Source organism: Dipodomys ordii, unplaced genomic scaffold, assembly GCF_000151885.1.
Source record: "Dipodomys ordii isolate 6190 unplaced genomic scaffold, Dord_2.0 Scaffold192, whole genome shotgun sequence".
NCBI classification, from domain to species: Eukaryota; Metazoa; Chordata; class Mammalia; order Rodentia; family Heteromyidae; genus Dipodomys; species Dipodomys ordii.
The window spans coordinates 3,068,218-3,087,467 of NW_012267408.1; the positions used below are offsets into that span (position 1 = coordinate 3,068,218).

General features: G+C 50.9%; 3 protein-coding genes across 4 annotated transcripts in view; 2 read left to right on the forward strand and 1 right to left on the reverse strand.

Annotated features, from left to right (window-relative positions):
- Nucleotides 1–715, forward strand: part of Dqx1 (DEAQ box RNA-dependent ATPase 1) — a 9,376-nt gene extending 8,661 nt beyond the window's left edge. For both annotated transcript variants that reach the window (XM_013034594.1, XM_013034595.1), the window contains one exon: nt 236–715. In XM_013034594.1, coding sequence (XP_012890048.1) covers nt 236–392 — 157 coding nt within the window. In that variant the 3' untranslated portion in view covers nt 393–715. The remainder of the gene's footprint in view (nt 1–235) is intronic.
- A 1,886-nt stretch (nt 716–2,601) lies between these two features.
- On the reverse strand, nt 2,602–5,186 carry Tlx2 (T-cell leukemia homeobox 2). Its single transcript, XM_013034626.1, has 3 exons — nt 4,776–5,186; nt 2,980–3,217; nt 2,602–2,835 (listed from the first exon to the last, which is right to left on the reverse strand). The coding sequence occupies exons 1-3, from the start codon at nt 5,173–5,175 to the stop codon at nt 2,619–2,621; spliced, it is 855 nt and encodes a 284-aa protein (XP_012890080.1). The 5' UTR covers nt 5,176–5,186; the 3' UTR covers nt 2,602–2,618.
- Nucleotides 5,187–13,669: 8,483 nt separating this feature from the next.
- Nucleotides 13,670–16,135, forward strand: Pcgf1 (polycomb group ring finger 1). The gene is made up of 9 exons (XM_013034612.1): nt 13,670–13,788; nt 14,231–14,336; nt 14,481–14,633; nt 14,784–14,855; nt 14,973–15,078; nt 15,216–15,249; nt 15,349–15,435; nt 15,819–15,899; nt 15,998–16,135. Exons 1-9 carry the CDS (start codon nt 13,696–13,698, stop codon nt 16,043–16,045), a joined length of 780 nt encoding a protein of 259 aa, XP_012890066.1. The 5' UTR covers nt 13,670–13,695; the 3' UTR covers nt 16,046–16,135.
- Nucleotides 16,136–19,250: the final 3,115 nt, after the last annotated feature.

A 19,250-nucleotide genomic window follows, 5' to 3' on the forward strand; every position in this document is an offset into this window, starting at 1 on the left:
GCTCAAGTGGTAGAGGGCTAGCCTTGAGCTAAAGAGCTGAGGGACAGTGCTCAGGCCCAGAGTTCAGGCCCCATGACCAGACCCCCCCCCAAAAAAAACCCAAAAGAAGAAAGAATCTTAGTGGTTTGCCATAACATGGTTTCAGAAGAGAGGATTTATGAAAGGGGTGGTGGAAAGCTCAAGAATCTGATGTATAAAAGAAGATGCATATCATCTAATTATCATTGTCTGTCAGGCTGGTGGAGTTGGCCCCTCCATACTTCCTGAGCAACTTGCCTCCCAGTGAGAGCAGAGACCTACTAAACCAGTTAAGGGAAGGAATGGATGCATCAGCAGCAGAGAGTGAATCATCCTCCCCACAAGAGTACAGAGATGCTTGTGTCTTGCAGTGATCACCTGCCTAAAGAATGGAACTGAAGTTGGAGATGTGCTCAGTGGTAGAGTGCCAATCTAACAAGCTTGAGGGCCTGAATGTAAATCTGAGTACTGAAGAAAACAAAAACAGATTTCAGCTCTTCTAGTGGCATTAAGCAGCCCAGCAGTTTTAGAAGCACAAAATTTAAGGTCAAATGTAAATTCCAGATCCTCAATCCCAAGATATGGTGAACTAGGAGAGGAGAAAATGGGGTAAACAAGTATCTAGGAAAGAATCGTTTCCTTAGTTTTCCTCTTTGGCATAGGAATAAAATGTTCCACTTTGCCATTTTATGCTAAATTCATGAGTCTGTACTCCTTTTTGGTCTGTAAAAAAAAAAGGTGTAATGCCAAATTTGATTTTTGTTTCTACAATACCATATTACAACATCCATAATGACACTCTATTAAAGTTCAAAGGCCTACTACAGCAGCTATGGCCACTGGCTCCCCTGTCTAGTGAAGCTTCAGTGCTATGCCTGATATAACTGTTACTAGAACAGTTTGGCTACAGTTAGTCTCTGGCCCTGCTTCTCTTCCTTCTGTCACAATGTTTCAGCTTCTGGGGAAGAAAGAACAAGAGTTCTAAAAAAAAATCAGACAAAACTTTTCCTTTTTTTGGTGGCGGGGGGAGGGTCCAGTCGTGGGGCCTGAACTCTGGGCCTGGGCGCTGTCCTTCAGCTCTTCAGCTCAAGGCTAGCGCTCTACCACTTGAGCCACAGCGCCACTTCCGGCTTTTTTCTTATGTGGTGCTGAGGAATCGAACCCAGGGCCTCAGGCATGCAAGGCAAGAGCTCTACCACTGAGCCACCTTCCCAGCCCCAAACTTTCCCTTTTCTTAAAGAAACTTAAATCTTCTAAACCTGAAGGCTATTGCAACCATTCTGCAACTCAATTCATCATCAGGCAGCTTCCTAGGAGCCTTTGACCCAGTCACAAGCTGAAGTCTTTCTAATAACTTTCCTTTTTCTTTTTCTTCCCTCTCTTCCTCCCTCTCTTCCCTTCCCGCCCCCTTTCTCTCTCCCTCTCTGTGTTCTGGGGCTTGAACTTGGGACCTGGGTGCTATCCCTGAGCTTTTTTACTCAAGGCTAATATTCTACCACTTGAGCCACAGCTCCATTTCCAGCTTTTTTAGTAGTTAGTTGGAGATTAGAGTCTCACAGACTTTTCCTATGCAATCCTTAGATTTCAGCCTCCTAAGTGATTAGGGTTACAAGTGTAAGGCACCTGCTTGGAGATGATATCTTTTCTGTTCTCATCATTACATTCACTTCCCAGAATTTATTCTTCAAGTTTCACCATTTAGTTTTGACTACAGTTAATCTTACTACAATCTTCCTAATTTCTCCTCCATCATCCACAGTACCATCCATTGAGCTCCTAATCAGCACTTCCATTTTTTAAATTATATCTTCGATTCTTAAGTTTGCCAATTCCAAAGTATTTGAAAGTGCTGCTCACCCTAGCCCCACTGGGCCATTAACTTCATCTGATATTTTCTTCTTTCTCCTCTCTGTCCCTTCGGGACATCAGAGCTAGATTGTCTTCCTGTATTTTCTTTCATTGGGTACATAAGTACATCTAGCCAGCGGGTAAAACACAAATGACAACATGAAACTCATTCCAGAAGGAAGCATGAACAATTATTTTACAGTTGAAGGAGGGATACCCAGCATGGATAACCCTCTGGTGCCTCTCGCAGTCAGCTAGATTCACACATTCCAGTACCTCTTCCATTGCTCCGCTCTCCTTGGCATCTTCACAACCTAAGTGTAGCCCCTTCTCAGCAGAGCGCGCCGAGGTGCTGAGGCTGACCCGACCCCTCTCCGAGCTTCTTAAACTCAGAATCCGGAATCCTTGGAGAGGGCACTTCCCAGTAGCCGGGCCACCCCCCACCCTGCATTTCATTGGTTACCTTCCGAAGGTCCCGCCCTCCCGCGCCCAGCCTCCAGCGTGGCTGCCGGGCTGGAAACTGGCGGGAAAGGCCGTCTTCTAAGTGCACCCGGCATCCCCGCCACGCGGGGCTGGGAACCCGCTGGTGGCCAAGGAGCTGTGGACCCGAGTCTCAAGGCCTTCTTCTGATCCTCTTACGCTCGGCTGCCACTAGATCATGGGTGCGGGCTGCCGCACGCTCCACCGCCCTAGGCGCTCCAAGAGCCGCTGCGGTCCGGAAAAGAGCGCCGGGTGGATCGTGCTGGAGTAGCTCACACCACCGAGGCGAGACCGGACACGGAAGCCACTTTGTTGTCCTCTGCCCAGGGCTGCAGGTTCTGCAGCGCGAAAAGGGACGAGTTGTGCAGGCACAGCGGGTCTGGGGGCAGCGGCGGCCGCAGGGGCCGAGGTAGCGCGTCCTGCTGCAGGTGCAGGAGCAGCCGCCCCGCGCGGTGCCGCTCGGCCTCGCGCTCCTCTGCAGTCTGGCGCCTGAGTGAGCGGAGATGGGGGGGGGGGATCAGTAGGGTGTCTACCCTGCCCACCCCAAGACTCGCCGCCTCTAGACCAGGCCTCGAGGGCCCCAGCCCATCCGCGCCCGCGCCCTGCCACTTGGTGCGTCGGTTGGTGACTCACCGCCACTTGGTGCGTCGGTTCTGGAACCAGGTCTTGACCTGTGCGTCGGTCATCCGCAAGGCCTTGGCTAGCGCTGCCCTCTCGGCCGAGGCCAGGTACTTCTGTCGCAGGAAGCGCCGCTCCAGCTCCAGCACCTGCGAGCGGGAAAACGAGGTGCGCGGCTTCTTCCGTTTCGGGGGCGTCCGGTTTTGGTAGGGGTGGCCTATGCGGCGCGTCCCTGAGAAGGGCGATAACGCGGCTGAGGAGAGGAAGAGAAGAGGACTGGATGTGAGGCTGGCCCGAGGTGTCGCTTTAAAGAGAGCCTCTGGTTCCGAGCCAGCTCCCCAGGCTTCCACTCAGCATCAACAGAGGCTTCAAGCTGGACGCTGGTGGCTCACCCCAACTACTCAGGAGGCTGAAATCTGAGGAACGAGGCTAAAACCTAGCGCGGGCAGTAAAGTCCATGAGATTTATCGCCAATAAACTACAAAAAAAGTGTGGGGAGGGAGTGGAGCTGTCGCTCAAGGGGTAGATCACCTGCCATAAGCAAAAACAGCTCGGTGACAGCACCAAGCCCTGAGTTCAAGCTCTAGGACGAAAGAAAAGAAAGAAATTTAAAAGAGAGAGAGACAGAGAGAGGGAGGAGGGAAGGGAAGAAGGAAGGAAGGAAGAAGAGAAAGAAAAGAAGGGAAGGAAGAAAGGGAGGGAGGGAAGGAAGTGAGAAAGGGAAGAAAGGAAGGAACGAAGGAAGGGAAGAAAGGGAGAGGAAGAGAAAGAAAGGGGGAAAGCATTCCGCGGGCCAGTGGCTGAAGCTTGTAATCCTAGCTACTCAGAAGACTGAAGCAAAAAGAAAAAAGCCGGAAGTGGCGCTGTGGCTCAAGTGGTAGAGTGCTAGCCTTGAGCTGAAGAGCTGAGGGACAGCGCCCAGGCCCAGAGTTCAAGCCCCATGACCGGATCCCCCCCCCCAAAAAAAAGAAGACTGAGATCTGAAGATGCAGATTTGAAGCTAGCCCAGGCAGGAAAGTCCATGAGACTCTTATCTCCAATTAACCAGCAAAAATAGCTGGAAGTGGAGGCTTGGTTCAAGTGGTAGAGCACCAGCTTTGAGCGGAATAAAGGATGGGAGAGTGCCCAGGCCCAAGAGTTCCAGCCCAAGAGTTCAAGAAAAAGGAAAAGGAGGAGGAGGAAAAGAAGAAGGATGGAGGGAGAAAAGAAAGAAGGGAGGGAGGGGCAGGCACTGAGGCTCACACCTGGGATTAGCTACTTGGGAGGCTGAGATCCATAGAATGGGGGGAGGGGGGATTCCAAACCAACCTGAGCAAAAAGTCAGGGCTCCATTTCAGCCAATGAAAAGCTGGATGTGATGGAGTGCACCTGTCATCCTAGCTTCGAGGGGAGCGTCAATAGTATTGGTCCGGGCCAGACTCTTAAAATTAACCAGAGCTAACAGAGCTGGTTGGAGGTATGATTCAAGAGGCGGCGTGTGGCTTAACGAGGTCAAGGCCCTGAGTTCAAGCCCTAGTTCCGCACGCCTGCCCACGCCGTATCCCTCAAAAAGACAAGAAAGGGCCAATTCTTCTTATCCAAGGGGATAAGGAAGAGGGAAGGTATAGATCGGTTCCCATAATTTCCATCTCCCTGCGCTGATGACAGGGGAGCTGCCCGAGGAGATCTCGGGCACCAACGACAACTACCCACCCATTGCCTCTCATGGATAGAACCAAGAGATCCACGCTTGGGCGACGATATGAAAGCTAAGAGAAGGTTAAAACGGGTCAGCGTGGGGCATGACGCTGGAGGGGGTCGGGCAACCTCACCGGTGAGTCGGTCCTTGGCAAAGCGGCGGCCGCTATCCATCCAGGGGAAGGTGAGTCCCGTTAGGGCCCCGGCGCCGCCCAAACCCGAGGGCCCGGGCACCGCAGGAGCGCCATTCGCTGGCGGCGGCACCGGCAGCGGACGGTGCGCGGGGACGCGAATCACGCCGCCCGGGCCCACTCCAGAGCCGCTGGACAGCGGGGCCAGCGAGCCTGTAGGACCAAAGCCTGAGGTTCCGTGGAATCCACTCGAGAACGCCGCAGTGTCACCATGGCTCTGGCCCGCACGACCCGGGCCTAGGCCGACTCCCGGGGGTTCGGGGCCGCTCAGGATCTGATCGATGCCAAAGCTAATGGGTTCGTGGTGCGGAAGGTGGTGCGGAGCCAGCACCGCAGGCTCCATAGGTCCAAGCCAGGGAGAACCACGGGGAGGTTCTGTAGTTTGGGAAGGATGCTCAGCTCCCGGGAGCCCAGCGGCAGGGCGATCGGAGCTGCGGCTTCAGGGGCCCGCGGGTCTGGTCACGGCCGGTCGCCGGGGCCCCCGGAATACCAGCATCCCTGTGCGCCGAGAGCCGTCGCGCGGGCGCCCGCCCCTGCCGGGCGTCGGCGCGGGGACTGGCATCCCGGAGGAGCGTGGCCGGCCGGGGCCCCAGGAGCTCCCTGGCTGACTCTCAAGTGCAGATGGACCGTAAGCTGCCGAAGCCGCTGCCTCGGTCCCGGGTGGAGAGGGTTGGCCAGCTCGGGCCGGGGCAGTGTGACTGACAGGTCGGCCTCGGGTGGGGAGAGGGGGCTGAGGGTAGGGCAGGGGCGGGGCCCCGCCGTTAAAGGGGAAGGGAGGCCTGTTTGCGCCAAGCACGGGCCCGGGAGGTGCGGGGCGGGCGGGCGGAGGCTGAGGAGGGCCCAGGGTGTTGGGAACCCGGCTCGGCGCGGGAGGGGCCGGAGCGTGGGCCGCTGAGTCAGCCGCGAGAAGCTCACCGCGCCTCCATCCTGGCTGGGCGTCCGCCTTGGGGCTGCGTCCGGCTCCCGGGCTTTCTCCGCAGGTGCCTATTTCCCCCAGCCCCCACTCCCCGCCTCCCGATGGGTCCGGCTTTCCAACTCCCAGATTCGTTGTGGCCCCCGCCCAAGTGCCCGCTAAGACCAAATCTCGTTGTGGCTTCCCAGCTGCATAAAGAAGTGGCTGGGGGAAACGGCGATCCGCGATCTGAAGGCCCAGGAAGAGAACAGGTGTGGGAAGGGGATGACAAGGCGCGTTCGGGGGTTGGGGGGGGGGTTGCTAAAGCCCGGGAACCACGGGTCTGGGTGGAGATCTTCCCGGGCACCTCCCGGCCTCTCCTTCTGGACTCGCGCAGCCTCCTCTGAGAGCGCAGTAATTGCTGCCCAGCTTCTTAGAATTTCAGTATTTAGAAACCTCTATAAAAGCGGACCCGTTGTTTCAACGGAAACAACTCTAGCCCGAGTACAGGACTCCCCAACGCAGGATTCGTTCTCCCTGTTCTGCGCGCCTAGGAAGTCCATTCTCCCACACTCGCCCCTCTCAAAGGCAGCACGGGCACGGGCACACGTGGGACTCACTAAGGCCTTGGGAGGATCGTGGCCTCCGCGTTTCCCATGGACCCTTCGTCGCACTCCACCCAAGCCCCAGAAAATGAGCCTAGAGCGTGCGGGTAAAACGAGGTGGGAAGAGGCTGAAGCCGCTAGATGACCTCGTGGCCTTGGACCGCAGACCCTGCAACTAGGAGTGTGTGAACTCTGCATCCTACCCTGGGATGGGACCCCTGCCGGGCGGGCCCCAGAGCTTTAGGCCCGCCCCCGCCGCCACCCTGCCCGGTGCAGGCCGCCATAATCAGGTTAGCTGGGTCAGAATTACATTACCTTCCCCAGCCCGCCCCGGCCCTGGGGGGGGCCCTGGCGCCTCCGAGCCGGTGATACTGGGCGCCGGGAAAGGGGGGGCGCTCCTACCATCCAGCTGCGGGTGGGCACCGAAGAGCAGTTCTGACACGTGGTGGCCAAAGGACCCGGCTCCTAGTGCCAACCCTCGACCCTTACCCCCAGTCCACTCCCGCATCCAGCTCCACCCTGCTGATTGCCCGTGTGAATCGAAATGCCTTTTAAGTTTAGTAGATAGATCTCCCTGGCATACGGATCTTCCAACTGATTTTCCAGGATCCCTAGGGAAAGACTCCCCCCTCCTTTCTTTTTCCCACCAGATGGACTGGCAGCCTGGCGCCTGGGGCAGGGTGAGGGGGTCTTGTCCCTCCTGGGAACCAGGAATGATATTTGGGCATCTGAACAGGCATCACTCAACGCCACCCCCCAAACTCGCTCTCCCTCCCTCCCTCCCCCTCTCTCTCTCTCTTCTTCTTCTCTCTCTCTCTCCTTTCTCTCTCTCTCCTTTCTCTCTCCTCTCTCTCTCCTTTCTCCTCTCTCCTCTCTCCACTCTCTCTTCTCTCTCTCCTCTCTTCTCTCTCTCCACTCTCTCTTCTCTCTCTCCTCTCTTCTCTCTCGCTCTCTTGCTTGCTCTCTCGCACTCTCTCTGTTCTCAGAAGCCTCAGTTTGTAAAGGATGATCATAATAATACATAACTTCCTTCACCTTGATCACCTCTATAATCCAGTTCTTCAGCCTTTATTCAGATATGCTCACAGCCCCTTCTGAAAAAGTGTGGTTGGCTCCTGCCAATTTGGCAGTTGCTAAAGAAGACAGACCTGATCATTATCTCAGGCTGGAGGAGTGGCTCAGGAGGTAGAACACCAGTCAAGCCAGCAAGCTGATTCAGTGTGAGACCCTGAGTTCAAACCCCACTACCACTCCCCCAGAAAATCATCACCTGCCCTACTCCCTCCCAACAATCCCCTCCCCCTGTATCAGCAGCTGACAGGGGCAAAGCTTTCAGAACTTCCTAGGCTGGATTCCACCCAGTGGGAATGGAGAGTCTAGGGAGACAGAAAAAAAAAGAAAGGGAGCTCTGAGGAGGCTGGCCTACATACAGGTTAGGAGTTTGCCGGCCCCTTCCTCTGCTTAGGGGAGTGCTGGATGATGGAGAGTAACAGTGAGTCCCCAACCAAAAATCCTTCTTGGATGAACCAATGAATGAATCCGTGAACAAGGAAAGGCTAACACAGTATTGACCTGGCTAATACCACTTTTTGCAGTCAGCACAGATGGAAGTGACACAAGAGATGGCCTGATTTTTTGAGAATAGTCACCAACTTAGTTGTATATACAAATGTTAAAGGACAGAGGACGTCTAATTGTATTAGCCACGGGCCTTAGGAATTTCCCTTCCTGTCCCTACCTCTGATCCACAGAGAAAGAATGACTTCTACTAATTCAAGTTGAAGATGGAGGCCCTAGGGTGAGCACCTTCTCATACACACGCCCTTGTATGTCTTACCACATTCTATATGTCTATGTCCTGCCCCAAGTTTTTCAGCCCTTCAAATCTGCAGCTTCACAGGGGGGGGAGGGTTCCAGCCTCAGTCCCTGTTCTTTCCCTTCCTTTGGGTTCTTTCACAATGGTCCCCACTCCTCTACCATCGTTTCTCTATTCTACCGAATTCTACCGAGTCCTTTCTACCGTCTCAGATCCTTATCATCCCTGCCTGACTCCACAAAATGATTGTTTTCCCTCTTTTATTGTCTATGCCCATTTCCTCACCATTTATTGTTTTTGTTTTTGGCAGTTGTGGGGCTTGAACTCAGGACCTGGACACTGTGCCTGAGCTCTTTAGCTCAAGGCTAGTTGCTGTACCACTTTGAGCCACAGCTCCACTTCTAGTTTTTGAGTGGTTGTTTGGAGATAAGAATCTCATGGAGACTTTTCTGCCTGGGCTGGCTTTGAACTGCAATCCTCAGATCTCAGCCTCCGAAGTAGCTAGAATTACAGGCATGAGCCACCAACACCAAGCTCATTTATTGTTTAACACTAACTTTTTCAAAGCGTTCTGGTGTCTGGTGTGTCCCTTCTCCAGGATTTCTCTAACATGTTTTTCTTTGAAGACCACAAATTTATTTATTTCATACTCTCTTTCTTTCTTCCTCCCCCTGCTTTTTTTTTTTTTTTTGTCAGTTGTGGGGCTTGAACTTAGGACCTAGGACCTGTCCCTGAGCTCTTTTTGCTCAGGGCCACCATTCCTCTTCTGGCTTTCTGGTGATAAATTGGAGATTAGTATCTATGGGGACTTTTCTGCCCAGGCTGGCTTTGAACCACGATCCTCAGATCTGAGTAGCTAGTATAATAGGCATGAGACACCGGCCTCAGCTTCACAGCTCTTTCTTGAAATGTCCTTTCTTTTGTCTTCTGTAATATTGTCTTATTCTACACTTTTGAATATTACTTGAATATTACTTTTCTGTCTTTCCTCCTCTGATTTTGCTTCTCCTACTGAAGACTGAAAATTCTACAGAGCTCAGACTGCAGCTTTCTTTTCCTCTGTATCTGCTCTGGTCTCACCCATTCCAATAGTCGTAACTCTCACACCCTCAAGACAGGACTGACACCAGATGTACAGCACCACACTCTGAAATCCACCACTCTCCAAACCTCTGGCCAGCTTCACATGCCTTTCCTGCAGGCACCTTAAATGGAACTGTCTGGAAACACTAAAGTTCCTCATTCACCTTTTACCCAGGTCTACAAAAGCCGGGCCCTGGGGGCTTAGAAGGTGGCCCAGTGGTAGAGTGCTTGCCTTGCATGCATGAAGCCTTGGGTTCAATTCCTCAGCACCACATAAGCAGAAAAAGCCAGCAGTAGTACTGTGGCTCAAGTGGTAGAGCACTAGCCTTGAGCTGAAGAGCTAAGGGACAGCAGCCAGGCCCAGAGTTCAGGCCCCACACAGCCAAGAAAGAAAAAAGGCCTCTAGCTACTTCCTTCTATTATGCTTTGCTTTGAAGTTTCAAATGCAACTCTTCCTTTCCTTTTCTGAAGCCCTAATCTAGGCTGTCACCATCACCACTTGTATTCACTCATTTGATTTTTAAAATTTTTTAAATTTTATTTTATTGTAAAGATGCACAGAGGGGTTACAGTTACGTGAGTAAGCAATGAGTACATTTCTTGTCGAGCATTGTTACTCCCTTCCTTATAGTTCTCCCACTATCCCTTCCCTTCCCCAACTCGATCACTCCCCCACCTCAAGTTGTAAAGTTCATTTCCAATATACTATCTTGTGGGTATCATTGTTGCAATGGGTCATCCTATGTCCTTGTTTCAGTGTTTTGTTATTCCCCTAAATTGGACAAATGTATATATAAGATGCAGAGTACCAAAATCAAGTACAGTGACAACAGGGGTATACCATAGGAGGAAGAACATACAAAGGAAACAAAAAATAAAATCAAATAGTACATTAAAAGCAACAACAAAGAAAGAGCTCTTGTGTCCATATCTTAGGGTCATTTCACTTAGCATTATCTTATATGGTCATAGCTTTTGAGTTTTTTGCTCATCAGATAACATTATCTTAGATGTATACTAATTATTGCAAATGAGGGAAACTATGAGACTTATATTTCTTTGGGTCTGGCTTACTTTACTTAATATGATTTTTTCCTGTCTTTCCATTTCCTAACAAATGGGGTGGTGTTCATCCAGAAAAATTTAACACTTATTATGTGCCTGGCATTGAAGATACAGCTGTAAATAAGAAAGAAAAAGGGAGAAAAAAACCCACCTACCTCTGAAAAGCTTACATTCTAGAAAGGCATGAAATTTTAGCAAAATATGAGAAATACCTAATGCAAAAATATATATATTAAATTATAATAAAGCCAGGTATGATGGTACATGACTATAATCCTGGCAATTTGGGGTGCTGTAGCACCCCAAGACAGCCTAGAGAACACAGACCCCATCTTAAAAAATGTTACTAGGGGCTAGGAATATGGCTTGGTGGTATAGTGCTAACCTTGAGCAAAAGAAGTTCAGAAATAGTATCCAGGCCGTGAGTTCAAGCCCCAGGACTGGCAAAAAAAAAAGATGATACTAATAAATGCTAAAAAATAACACATAATAAGAAAAATAAGCAAGGAGTTGGAAGCATGGCTCAGTTGGTAGATTGCTAGCCAATGAACTGAAAGTGTCAGGTACTAGTCCTGTCTTGTACCAAAAGAAGGGAAAGGGGAAGAGGAGGAAGAGGGGGAGGAGGGGGAGGGGGAAGGGAGAGGGAGATGGAGAAGGAGGAAAATAAGCAAGGAATATAAGAGTGGGTGGGTAAGTTATCTAGAATGATCATAAAAGCTTGTGAAGACTCAGAAAGAGAAAGTGGGCTGGGAATATGGCTTAGTGGTAGAGTGCTTGCCTAGCATGCATGAAGCCCTGGGTTCGAGTCCTCAATACCGTATAAACAGAAAAAGCCAGAAGTGCTGCTATGGCTCAAGTGGTAGAGTACTAGTCTTGAGCACAAGAAGCTCAGGGACAGCACCCAGGTCCTGAGCACAAGCCCCAGGACTACCCCCCCTCAAAAAAAAAGGAGGAAGAAGTGTTTGGATATTTAGCACTTGGAGTTGGAGACATAGCAGGAAAATATTCTGGTGTCTGTGGAGCAGTGTGTGAGCACAGAGACTACGCAGGGCCATTCAGACCATTAAGACCATTATAAGGAATGCTGACTGAAAAGGGAAGCCATCTATCAGGGGTTGTTTTAAATGTTTGCTTTCTGGTGCTGGTGGTGAACCCAGAACTTGGAGAAAAGGACACTTATTACTATTAAGCTACATTCCCCGCACTCCAGTCCTAACAAAAGTTTTTTATATAGAAGAAACAATCTGATTTTTTAAAATTTTATTTTGAACAGCGTTGTTAAAGTATAATAAACTGCAGATATTTAAAGTGTATAACTTAATCATTCTTGATATATGTATATACCCATTAAACTGTTACAATAATCTAAACAACATAGCCATCAAAAAGTGTCTTTGCTGTATATCACCTCTAAAACAACAATAAAGTAAATTAGGGGGAAAAAGTGTCTTTGTTTCCTTTGTGTGTGTGTGTGTGTGTGTGTGTGTGTGTGTGTGTGTGTGTGTGTGTGTGTTGGTCCTGATGCTTGAACTCAGGGCCTGGACTCTGACCCTAAGGTTTTCTGCTCAAGGCTAATGTTCTACCACTTGAGCCACTTCTGGCTTTTTGCTGATTAACTGGAAATAAGAATCTTATGGACTTTCCTGCCTGGGCTGGGCTGGTTTTGAACCACGTTCCTCAGATATCAGCCTCCTGAGTAGCTAGGGTGACAGATGTGAGCCACCAGTGTCTAACTTCTTTTTTTGTTGTCTTTTTTTTTTTTTTTTCATCGGTCTTGGAGCCTGAACTCTGGGCCTGGCCACTGTCCCTCAGCTCTTGGGCTCAAGGCTAGTGCTCTACCACTTGAATCACAGCACCACTTCTGGCTTTTTCTGTTTATTTGGTACTGAGGAATCGAACCCAGGGCCTCATGCATGTGAGGCAAACACTCTACCACCGAGTCACCTTCCCAGCCCCTTGTTTCCTTTTTTGATTCATGATTTATCAGAACTACTCTAAGTAGCTGTGGGAGAATAGGCTAAATAGGAGCAAAGGTGGACACAGGTAGAGCAGTCAAGAAGATACTACAATCACTCAGAGAAGAGATGATGGCTGTAATAAGCTAATAAATTACTATTTTCATGCCTTTTTGCTGTTTTATCTTCTCCAATTCATCCTGAAGAGAAATGGATATTTTATTCCGTTCATGGAATCATTACACACACATACACTACTCATACCTGCTTGTTCCAAAAATACCAACTCTAAAAATCACTCAAACGCACATCTTCACCTTCTTCTGTGGTGCTGAGGAATCGAACCAGGGCCTGGAGCATGCAAGGCAAGTGCTCTACCAATGAGCCACCTTCCCAGCCCCCTATCACTCTTTTATTTATTTATTTCCATCACAGTTCTCCCTGCTTTCTCACTTGTGCCTCTTTAACTCAAAGGTGCCTTTGCAGGTTCGCATTGGTATTTCCCCCACTTCTTGACTCTCCAGTGTTTCACAGTACTTATTCCTTTTCATCTTCACTGTAGCGATCCAGGTAGTGTACAAGCCCTCAGGACCCTTGCGTCCTCCCCAGGTGCGAGGCTGGGCCTATGCTACTGCAGGCTCCCTTTGCCTAAGTGTGTCTGTGCTGCAGTGTCCTAGTCATCCTCCCCTCCTCCTTAGGCATCTGCTCTGCATTAGTCTGTCCCAGGCCTCCGCAGGCGCCGATGATTAAATCATCATCATTAACTAGGGCCTGCCCCCCCACCCCCGGCAGCAGGGGGGACTGTGAGGGGGGGCGGTAAGAGCACTACCAAGTCCCCGGGGGTCTCTCCTTCCCCACCCCAACACCCGGCACCCTCTCTGAGACGCTGCAAAGCGGGGAGAAACTCCCGCCGTGGAGCGGTCAGAAGGCCCACTTCTGGCGATCGCTCCGGAACACTGACTCATCGGTCGACCCCGACAGCATCAGAAGAACAGGACCTGGGGCCGGGGGGCCGGGGGACCGGGGGGCCGGGGGGAGGGGGGAGGAAGGAGGCCCGGGGAGAGGCAGCGGAGTAGTCGGAGTAGTCACGCGAGCCCGACGTCCCAGTGCAGGAGCGGGAGGTGATCGCCGGGCCTTTGGGGACAGGAGACAGTCTTTAGCAGGCTCCAAAAGTTAGTCCCGAGGTCGGGTAGGGTCTATTAGGAGGACTCCCACAGGAGGTCGAAGATGTAGGGCCTTCCCACACACTCACACACTCACTCCTAATTACTGACGGGGGGAGGGGGAGGGACCAAAGTGGCTCAGGTGAGCACACCGGGAGAAAGGAACATGGGCGGGGCTTTTCATTTGGTGAACGAATCCGAAAAGGCCTTGGCCCTCGTTGCCGGGAGACAAGTCCCGCCTTGCAGGCGGCACCGGAAGTGGCAGGCCAGAATCAGCCTTTAAGATGGCGTCTCCTCAGGGGGGCCAGATTGCGATCGCGATGAGGCTTCGGAACCAGCTCCAGTCAGTGTACAAGATGGACCCGCTACGGAACGAGGTGCAGGGGCAGCAGGGTTATTGCTACGGTCCGCTAACAATGTGAACTGGGGAGGGCTAGGGCACTGGCAGTAGCTGGCCAAATGCCCAGTGCGCGTGCGCGTCGACAGGGTACTAGGTACGCATGCGCGATTGTGGCTGAGTTGCCAAACTCCGCGCTAGGACGCCTGCGCACTGAGCGGCCAACGTCGTGTAGTCTCCCCCGGGAAAGGAAGGTCGGGCGAGTCCACACAAGAGGAACCCCCGCTGTGCGCGGAGCCCTCTGCTGGGCGGAGGGGGAGTGCCAGCCCTTGGGAGTTCAAACCTGGTTGACGTTGCCTGCGGGACTGGACGGTGGAGTCTGATGAAAGAGACAGCTCCCAAGCTGGGAAGGTGCACCAGGTGGGTTAGGGTGGGGGTGTGACGGACGGTTGATTGGTGACCGAAGGTGTGTCCGTCCCTAGGAAGAGGTCCGAGTGAAGATCAAAGACCTGAATGAGCATATTGTTTGCTGCCTGTGTGCAGGCTACTTCGTGGATGCCACCACAATCACAGAGTGTCTTCATACTTGTGAGTGCCCCGGATCCTGTCTGGTTTTTCCAGGCCCTAGTTCTGATCAAGCTGACTTCCAGCCTCTGCTATTTGTTCCACCCATTCTATGAGTTGAGTTCCCAAATAGCCTGAGAGTCTGTTGTTTTTTTTCTCTTCTGGCAGTTTGCAAGAGTTGTATTGTGAAGTACCTCCAAACCAGCAAATACTGCCCCATGTGTAACATCAAGATCCATGAGACACAGCCACTACTAAACCTCAAACTAGACCGGGTCATGCAGGACATCGTGTACAAGCTAGTGCCTGGCTTGCAAGACAGTGAGTGACCGACTTGACTTTAGTGGGCCTCTTGAGGACTAAAGCAGCTTGAGATAACAAAGGCTTAGGTGGGACTCATGGAAGTAAAGTTGTCAACAGACACAGGAACAAAATGAATACGTTATTCCTGTACTTCACTCCCCCTTCTAGGTGAAGAGAAACGGATTCGGGAATTCTACCAGTCCCGAGGCTTGGACAGGGTCACCCAGCCCAGTGGGGAAGGTATGTCCCTGGCAGTGGAGGGGTAAAGTAGAGCCTCCAGATCTTTTCTCTACCCAGTTTTATTCTCTGGGAAAAGAGGGGTATGGAACCTGTACCTCAGTCCCCCATTCTTCTTAGAGCCAGCCCTCAGCAACCTTGGCCTCCCCTTCAGCAGCTTCGACCACTCAAAAGCCCACTACTATCGCTATGATGAACAGCTGAGCTTATGCCTGGAGCGGCTGAGGTGAGGGGAAGTCAGTGGGTGTGTTAGGTGCTGATGACTTAAAGCCTTGGGGGAGGTCAAGCACTTACTATAGGGTGTATAGTAAGGCCCTAAAAGGGAAAGATTGAGCTTCCTAACCTGTATCTGTTTCTCTTCAGTTCTGGCAAAGACAAGAATAAAAATGTCCTGCAGGTGAGAAGGGCTGAAGGGAGAACCTCTTTAAAGGGTCTCATATCCCAGTAACACTTTATTCATGCACCCTTTCTTCTTCCCTCCCTTCCTTGCCCCTAGAACAAGTATGTTAGATGTTCTGTTAGAGCTGAGGTACGCCATCTCCGGAGGGTCCTTTGTCAACGCCTGATGCTAAATCCACAGAATGTGAGTAATCCCACACTTTTTTTTTTTTAAGAATATGGCTGAAGCCAGGCACCAGTGGCTCACACCTGTAATCCTAACTACTGAGGAGGCTGAGATCTGAGGATCAAGGTTCAAAGCCAGTCCGGGGAGAAAAGTCTGTGAGACTCTTATCTCCAATAAACCACTAGAAAACCAGAGTGGCACTGGCTCAAGCGGTAGAGTGCTCGCCTTGAGCTGAAGAGCTGAGGGATAGCACCCAAGCCCAGAGTTCAAGCCCCATGACCAACCACAACAACAACAAAAAATAGGGCCGAAAAGGAAGTTGGAATAAAATGTAGGGCGGTCCATGGTAGTTCTAGGACAAGAGGAGATTTCCTAAAACTGTACCTCTGTCTTCTTCCTAGGTACAGCTCCTTTTTGACAATGAAGTTCTCCCTGATCACATGACAATGAAACAGATTTGGTTGTCTCGCTGGTTCGGCAAGGTAAGCCAGGGCCAAGGCAGTCCTCTGGATAAGGGTATATTGGGGACCCTTCATAATAATACTGTCCCACTGACTACTTCCCTTTGTTCTCTCCTTAGCCATCCCCTTTGCTTTTACAATACAGTGTAAAAGAGAAGAGGAGGTAGGGGCCCAGCCCCACCCAATCCTCTCCCCTTCCCTCCCCAGATATTTATGTGAAATTAACCGTGGCTTTATTTTTTGAAATAAAAGCTTTTTAAAAGCACCTCTCTTCTTCCTCCTTAACCTTCCTTCCCACACAATCAAGCTTTGTCCTGAAAAATTTTCTTTGAGTATCAATATGAAGAAAGTTCTCTTTTCTACCAACATTTGCTCTTTTAATGTCTTACCAAAGGAATAGAGGACACTCTCTAAGTAAAACTCAGAAAGTGAATTAACAGAATCTCCGCCACCCCCAGCAGACCTTTGTGGTAAAGAAAAGTTTTTTGGAGAGCAGCTATTACTGACTTGTGCCACATCATGAGTGGAGGAGTCCTAATTAAACACGAAGAGAAGGGTCAGGCTTGGACCATGTCCGCTGCCACTGAAGAAAAGTGAAAAAAGGAAAAAAATCGCACTTTGGTTTTATAACCTAGGAAACAAGAAATAAGAATGGGAGGTGTTGGGGTAGTCAGATTTGGAGGCCTGGCTGTCCATGTAGGATCCTGCAGGCCTTGGAGACTGGGCCTGTAAAGAGTAGTTGAAGGGGAAGATTGCTGATGTGGAGAACAAGGGCCACATCAAAGAACAAGCAGCTAATGACAGGGTGCTGACCCAACTGATTGATTTGGCCAGCATTCCTAGTCATCAGTAAACTCAGGCCCTCCTGCTGGGCTCAGGCAATAAACCCAGCCAGTGGCCTTTTTCTTTGGGCCTGTAGGTGAGGAATCTAGAAACTTACCCAACAAAGGCCCAAGCAAAAACGTCATGAAAGAAGCAACAGAGAGGCAGTGGAATCCAGCTAGCAGGATGGAGCTGGTAGTATAAACAGAGTGAGCTAAATACCACACAGACCGAAGTCTGGCTGTAGTTGTTCAAGAGGGTCAGTGTATAGCTGGTGACAGCTTGCACGGTGGGAGGCCAGTGGCAGAGAATGATTACAGTAGAGGCTATGGACCTAGCTAAGACACATGGAGCTTTTTCATCTTCTTATACTGCCTGGAATCCCACCATTCCTTTTGAAGGAAGAATGCCACCAAGGAAGGGAAAGTAAAGAGACTAAAAGTACTGAGAACTTTGAGTAGGTGGGGCAGGTGTTGGGAACCCCAGTGTCCTCACCACGGAGACTGGGCACAATTCCCCAGTACTGGGTCTCTAAAACTTGAAATGCTCCTCCCACTGCTGAGGGCCGGTGCTTCTCTCGCTACTTCCAGAAACTCCTTCCCCCTACCCAGAATGGGATCTGCTTCTTGCACCTCTGAGGCAAGACCATAACCTAGCGACAACCACATCTGACTTAAAGGTTAAATGCTGGACGCAGGGAAAACTCAGCGTTAAGCTTTGGGTTGAGGCTTTTAATGACACATGGCTTGAGGCTAAGGAGCAGCTGAAGGCAGTCCTGTTAGGATCTGGCGTGAAACAGGATCTGGCATGAAACCGTGGGTCGCCTCACTCCAGCTGGGCTCTGCCCTACTCCACCGCCTTCGTTTTGTCTTTCAGCGCCGCCGTGGTGTCTCCCAGGGTAGCTGATGTTGGTCAGCTTCCGACTCAGTGCGGGCTGCCCCTAGCCTGCAGGTCCATTTTCCCTCCTCACTCTCACCCCAAAGTCACTTGGGTCTTAGTGTCTTCATTGGATAAACCACGCCCACGATTCTCATGGGCTGGCTCTGGTCCCGGAACTCAGCAGAATGCAGTGCTTTGGAGTCCAAAGATTTGGCTGCGCGGAGGTTCGGCTCCCTTGTTCACCTGCAGAGTAAAGTACTGGGTTCAGCGTGGCCAGTCTCTCCCAAGCCTTTGGGAAGAGAGGAGGGACCTGGAAAAAAAGGATTTTCCTAGAACTGTGAGCAGATAGGGCCTGAATGCACAGCCGCTCCTGGGCTCCTAGCCAACACACCCGGGTTCGACTGGGTGCCAGAGCCCTTTGTGAACTGGAGGACAGGCTGGAAAGAACTCACAACTCACCGATCCAAAACTAAAGTAAAAATGGAAGAGTCGTCCAGCCACTCCTCAGTAACACTTTCTGAAAGAGAAATTCGAGGAAATATGCTAGATAGTCTGACACCCTGCCCACCCTTCTCTCCCAGATATTCTTCCCTAAATTCCCATTTCCCTCTCACTCTAATTCATGGATTTTGTGTAAGAGTGAGAGAGGGAAGAGTAAACGTGTCTGTGAGATTGCTCTTGTCCTTGACGCCTATTCTGAGGGTCTCCAGTCGATCCCTTTATACCCAAAATTTAGAAGAATGATTGGGTCGGAGACTCAGACTTTAAAAGGTGGTTTATTGAGCAGTCCATGGGGGGTGGAGCGAGCTGTGCTGGGCCTGGTTAAATGCGTGGGTGTGCGGCAATGGGAAGGGGGGGGCATTGGGGAAGGAGAAGAATGGGAAAAGCTGTGATCAGGGGAGTCCTGAGTAAAGGTTGGCATTTGAGGATCATTGCAAGGCATAGGGGTTTTCAAACCTCAAAGTGTCTGAAGGGGCAAACAGAGGCGAATGAGGAGGTTGGAGACATGAGAGATTGTCCTAGATGGATGGGGGAGGCTGTGGTGAAACACTAGTCAGGTAGATCTCCCAAGAAGGATCTATGACAAGGAGGGCTGGATCTGCCCATGGGAGGTACGAGGTATGAGATAACGGCTGGAAGAGGCATGTTAGGACGTTAGGTACCCAGGAGCTTCTGCGCTCCCCAGCTGGGTTTCGGGGGAGTCTGTTAGGCAGTTGAGGCCCCCCCTCTCAAACCCAGAACTGAAGTTTAATCTCTTAATCTCCCTCATTAATCACTCATGCTCCTCTACCCCTCTCTGCGGATCCAGTTTCCCCCTAGCTCGTTCCAGACGCTTCACTAGGGGAAAAAGAGCCCCCTTCTGTGGCCCCAGGATAGTCTGAGTGAGTCCCTGGCTGATGGAATGACCTTCATAAGGCCTCTGTTGTCTGAGGCATCCTCCCTTTATTAGTCTCCACTTTTCCTCTCCCCCAAATCTCTGTCTGAGAACCATCCAATCCCATTACCTGAGCCCGGTTGCAGAGAGAGAAGGTAATTAGCCTAGGTGGAAGTGGAGGAAGGCAGAGGCCCATTAGGAGAGCCCCAAGCTCCTTACAGACATACTGGAGTAATTGAGAGCAGAGGTAGAAATGCACATAAAAAAGCCATATACTGGATGCATGAGGAAAGATT